General features: G+C 50.5%; 1 protein-coding gene across 1 annotated transcript in view; it reads left to right on the forward strand.

Moving 5' to 3' along the window:
• Positions 1-952: 952 nt before the first annotated feature.
• DCD (dermcidin) overlaps positions 953-4,991 on the forward strand; it is a 4,446-nt gene continuing 407 nt past the window's right edge. The window contains exons 1-4 of the mRNA XM_011930427.1: positions 953-1,193; positions 2,536-2,574; positions 4,027-4,128; positions 4,473-4,562. Coding sequence (XP_011785817.1) covers positions 1,043-1,193; positions 2,536-2,574; positions 4,027-4,128; positions 4,473-4,562 — 382 coding nt within the window. The 5' untranslated portion in view covers positions 953-1,042. The remainder of the gene's footprint in view (positions 1,194-2,535; positions 2,575-4,026; positions 4,129-4,472; positions 4,563-4,991) is intronic.

The raw sequence follows: 4,991 nt of genomic DNA on the forward strand, positions 1-4,991 counted from the left end.
GGAAGAGCAGATTTTGGGTACTCTTACCACACACACACACACACACACACACACACAGAGAGAGAGAGAGAGAGACAAAAGGCTAATTATGTGAAATCATGGATGTGTTCATTTGCATGACCGTAGTAACCATTTCACTAAATACATGTATATCAAAACATCATGTTACACCTTAAATGTTACCATAAAATAAAAGAAGAGAGAAAAACAATTGAAGTTGGGCAGGTAAATTGCCTCTCTGAAGGCCACACAGCTAGTAAACAACAAAATCGAGTCATAAACCCATTATCTCCAGGACTGTTTCTGCCACTTTAAAGCAAACACAAGTCCGCAGGAAGGGATTCTGAGGCACAGAGAAGCACCTATGGATTCTCCACTTCTCTGAATTATCCACACCACTGGCCTCCCTGCCCCATCTGAAGGGCAAACTGGGAACTGACTTCATATTCTGGCTAACTTACCAGGAGAATTTTCTTGGGTAGAGGATCATTAGCTGGGAATGAAGACACCTTGGTCAGGGTCTGCTGAGGCTGGAAAGCTCTGGTTACCATATGGAGACCCCTAGAGAGGTCAGCAGCCTCTCTGGACCTTAGTCAGGAGGGGTCCCCAACTGCTGTGAGGGTAGCCTCCTGGGATAGGCTTAATCCACTCAAGAGAAGCCTCAGCCACCCCCACTCTCTCCTAAGGAGGCTGGATCTGACATCTTGGGGCCCCCTTCTGTTTCCGGGTGGAAGGAGAGCCTTCTGAGCACAGCCCTCCTGCCAGGGCCCTCTCTAGAAACCTTTCACAGTCTCCCCCAGGACCCCAGATGCGATCAGAGATGGGAGCCCCGGGACAAGCAAGATGGGAAGGGGAAAGGCAGGCAAAGGATGCAAGTCAGGACAGTGCCAACTCCAGAGCTGCTGTCCAGGACCTACCTGCAGGGAAGGCGGGCACCAGCCAGCCCCAGCCAGCCCTTGTTGACTTAACAGGTGGCTCTGAGGTGGGAGAAGAGGAGGAGGAGAACACACCACTGAAAGACTGGCTCCCATTGGTCCCTGTCATGCTTAAAAGAGGCCCAGAGAGGCAGTCTCGACACCTTAGATCCCAAGATCTCCAAGGATTTGGTGGCATACCCGCTCTAGCACACAGAAGCATGAGGTTCATGACTCTCCTCTTCCTGGCAGCTCTGGCAGGAGCCCTGGTCTGTGCCTGTGAGTATGGCTCTTCCCCAACACCTAGTCCCCAGAAGACTGGGCCCTGCCTTCATTTCCCCTTCCCCTCCTCACCAGAGGCAGTTCACCCAAGTCTGCCTCCCACTGGGTTCTCCACACAGGGACCCTGTGGTCAGAGGAAGCCAGGAGCCCTGTTGCCCCAGCCTGGCTCTGCACTGCCTCTCCTCTCAGTCTGTGATTGGCCCACTCTGGCATTCTTTTTCCCCTCAATGAACCAAGCCATTTCCCACTGCCAAGACTTTCACGCATCCTCTTGTCTTTTCCCCTGCCCATTATTTTACCCACCCATGTCAACCTCACTCCTACTCAGTTTCCAAGTGTCTGCCCCGCTAGCTCTCTCTGTCCATGTATTTCCTCACAGCTGCCTTGCTGAAGCCCCAGAATCATTTTGGTCCCTGTTTTTCATTTTCTTGCCTCCTGTATTTTTCCTTCCTAGCACTATCACAAATGTAACTAAATAATTGTTTGTTTAATTATGTTAATTCCTCCAAATCCCCCATTGACTGTCAGCTTCCCCGAGCAAACACTGTCTGTCTTCCCCACAGCTGTATCTCCAGCCTCTAACACCATGTCTAGTGCATAATGCGTGCTTCATTCATGCTGTTGGAAGAATAAAGAAATGGAGGGAAGGTCCTTCTGAGGTCCTTCTATCAGGTGACAATCAGAACAAGTCCTGCCCTGTCACTAGGGCAGGTGCTGTGATCATGCCCTCATGGTCATGCCCTTGGACATCTTCATAACTTGGACATCTAAGACATAGAAGAGGCCGGGCGCGGTGGCTCAAGCCTGTAATCCCAGCACTTTGGGAGGCCGAGATGGGCGGATCACGAGGTCAGGAGATCAAGACCATCCTGGCTAACTGGTGAAACCCCATCTCTACTAAAAAATACAAAAAACTAGCCAGGCGAGGTGGCGGGCGCCTGTAGTCCCAGCTACTCGGGAGGCTGAGGCAGGAGAACGGTGTAAACCCGGGAGGCGGAGCTTGCAGTGAGCTGAGATACGGCCACTGCACTCCAGCCTGGGCGACAGAGCGAGACTCTGTCTCAAAAAAAAAAAGATATAGAAGAGAGTCAGAGAATGATTCCATTTCCATAGGGATGTTCTGAGTAGCCTAGGTCTGGGGAGGATAACAGAGAGAGGGATTTGGTTGAGATACCAAAAAGCATTTCTAATGGGCCCCTTGTGTAGCAGAGATTTCTCTCCTGTCTGGCCACTGCCACACTCCTGAGATTAGAGACCTGGGAACTCTAGGCAGCCCTGGCTGGATATAGCTCCTGCAATTGTACCCTACTTGACATGGTCACTGTTCCCTCCTTTGCAGATGACCCAGAGGCTGCCTCTGCCCCAGGACCGGGGAACCGTGAGTCCTTCCTCTTCCTCCTGCCCCCGTCCTGGGTGGGAGAGTTAATGACTGGAGATATGAGCAGAGGAAGTCAGAGAAGCAGAAGAGGGGTCCAGGGGAAGGAAAATTGGGAGGCCAACCTTTAGGAGACATGGAGAAGGGAGACTTCTTGAGAGACTCATGCACTGGAGAAGGACAGAGCATGGGGGAAAGGGTAGCCCTGTCTGGAAGTAGAAGTGGAGTAAGAAAAATGGGAAAGAAAGGAAAACTTTTCTTGAGCAAGAGGAGGAACTTCACATTAGATGGGTTCAGAGGTTTACATCTACCCCACCCTCACCAACAATGTCAATTCAAAAACCTTTCACGTGGTGCCCATTTCCCATCACGAAGCTTTCACCTCCTAGCCTGACATTCAGGGAATCCATGACCTAGATCCAGGGTACTTTTCAAACGTAATTTCCTAGGCTCCACTGCTTGCATTCTCCACATCGAATGTTATACATTTGTTTCATCGGTCAATATGAGTAACTTTCTACTACCCAACATTCCTCTTCCCAGGCGCCTTTTCAACCCCTACCTGTCCATGCTCTAACAAGCTTCAAGTCCCAGCTGCTCTCTGAAGCCCTCCCTGCCTGGTGGATGTGGTGCCCCTGTCCCAGTCTCTCTTTTCATCCCTCCCTCTTCTGGGCTTCCGGTATATAGCAGTTCTGTCTCTTTTCCTAGACGGTAAGCCTCTGAGAGAGGGATCTAATGAGAAGTACATTTCTACTTCCCCAGCCATGTACACACTCTGGATAATTAATGGCAAAAAGATAAACTGTATTTCTGCACATCTTCACTGCACTGTGAGCCCCAACCACAGCACATACCTGCCTTCCCTGCCTTCTCACATACAGCCCAGAGGGAACACCTGCCCTCCCTGCCTTCTCACATACAGCCCAGAGGGAACACCAGGCATCTTGGTCTCTTCTCAAATGCCCCTGCTGCGTTTCACACCAGTGCGATAAGAGAAATTTTGATTCTCCAGATAAACAAATGGATTGTTTATAGATGCAGAAGTCCCCTTCAGAGACTGCCAAATTTCTGTCCTCATCCACCAACCTGCCTAGAAGAGAGAAGCTAGTGCCCTCTGCAAAACCTCCGCACACTAAGTGGCTGGTATAAGGAATGAAAACTAGGGGGAGTCTCTTTAAGGCGATCTTTCTGCCAACATGACTTTATTTTTCCCTGAACCATAATCTACTCTAGAAAAAGGCCCTGGAGGAGCAGGAAAAGTCTTGGAGGCAGCAGGAAAAAGCTTGAGGGGTGCTAAAAAACCTAACACATCATGAAAGTCAAGCTCTAGAGGAATTCGGAGAGAGGGAGTTTCCTCAAGCCAGACCTTGAGGCAGTAAAAGCACCACCTGCTCCCCCACCAGGGTGGAAAGAGTGAAGGTAGCTATTATTCTTCTCACTCCGTCACCCTTGCAGCTTCCCATGAGGCATCAGCAGCTCAAAAGGAAAATGCAGGTGAAGACCCAGGGTTAGCCAGACAGGCACCAAAGCCAAGGAAGCAGAGAGCCAGCCTTCTGGGTAAGTCTCTTTGCCAATGCCTGGTATAGAATTCTGATGCATGAAACAGCAAGATATCTGGGGGCCAGTCTGCACTCACAGGCACAAGCACAGGGACACAGCTACACCCATATTCCTAGGGAGGGGTTGGGGGTGCACACTTGCTTCTATACACAGGGTTTCTGGGCCATAGGTTGTGCAGCTAATACTGGCCTACCGACCTTCCCATGACAGAGAAGTTAGTTCCCTCAGCAAAACCACTTCACCTTAGGGGTGCCCATGGTTCCTAGGAAGCAGAGGAGCTCTCCCACAAAGGAAGTGGTTTTTCTGCTTCTATGACCTCTTCTTTTCTGAATCCACCCTAGAAAAAGGCCTAGAGGGAGCAAAAAAAACTCTGGGGGGACTCGGAAACCTAGGAAAAGATGCAGTTGAAGATCTAGAAAGTGTGGGTAAAGGTGAGTATGTCCCCACTCCTCCCTCAGGACCAGCCTTGGTCTCCACCCCTTGCATGAGATCTGAAACTGCCACAGCCCCACCCCCCATTGAAGACCCCTCATGTTGTGCTTTCAAATGTCACCAATTCCTCATCCAAACTTAAATTGCCATTCTTGTCTGATATTGACACTCCCTGGGGTCTAACTTGCTTTTTTTATTACTCTTGCCCCCTGCCCCTGCCAAGGTGGGGAAGAGGGTAGGTCTTTGGGGTTCCAGTGACTCTAACCTCCATCCTCTGACTTCTGTGTAAGCCCCTCCAGGCCTCAGTGAGTTTGGAAAGCAAAAGACAGAGTTGAGGAGGAATGGAAGGGGTGGAGCTGGTGCCTGGAGCCTTGGAATCCTTATTAATATTCTCTTCCCCACCCCTTCCACTCCCCCTTCCCCTCCCT

The sequence above is a fragment of the Colobus angolensis genome, unplaced genomic scaffold, assembly GCF_000951035.1.
Source record: "Colobus angolensis palliatus isolate OR3802 unplaced genomic scaffold, Cang.pa_1.0 Scaffold87, whole genome shotgun sequence".
Classification (NCBI taxonomy): Eukaryota; Metazoa; Chordata; class Mammalia; order Primates; family Cercopithecidae; genus Colobus; species Colobus angolensis.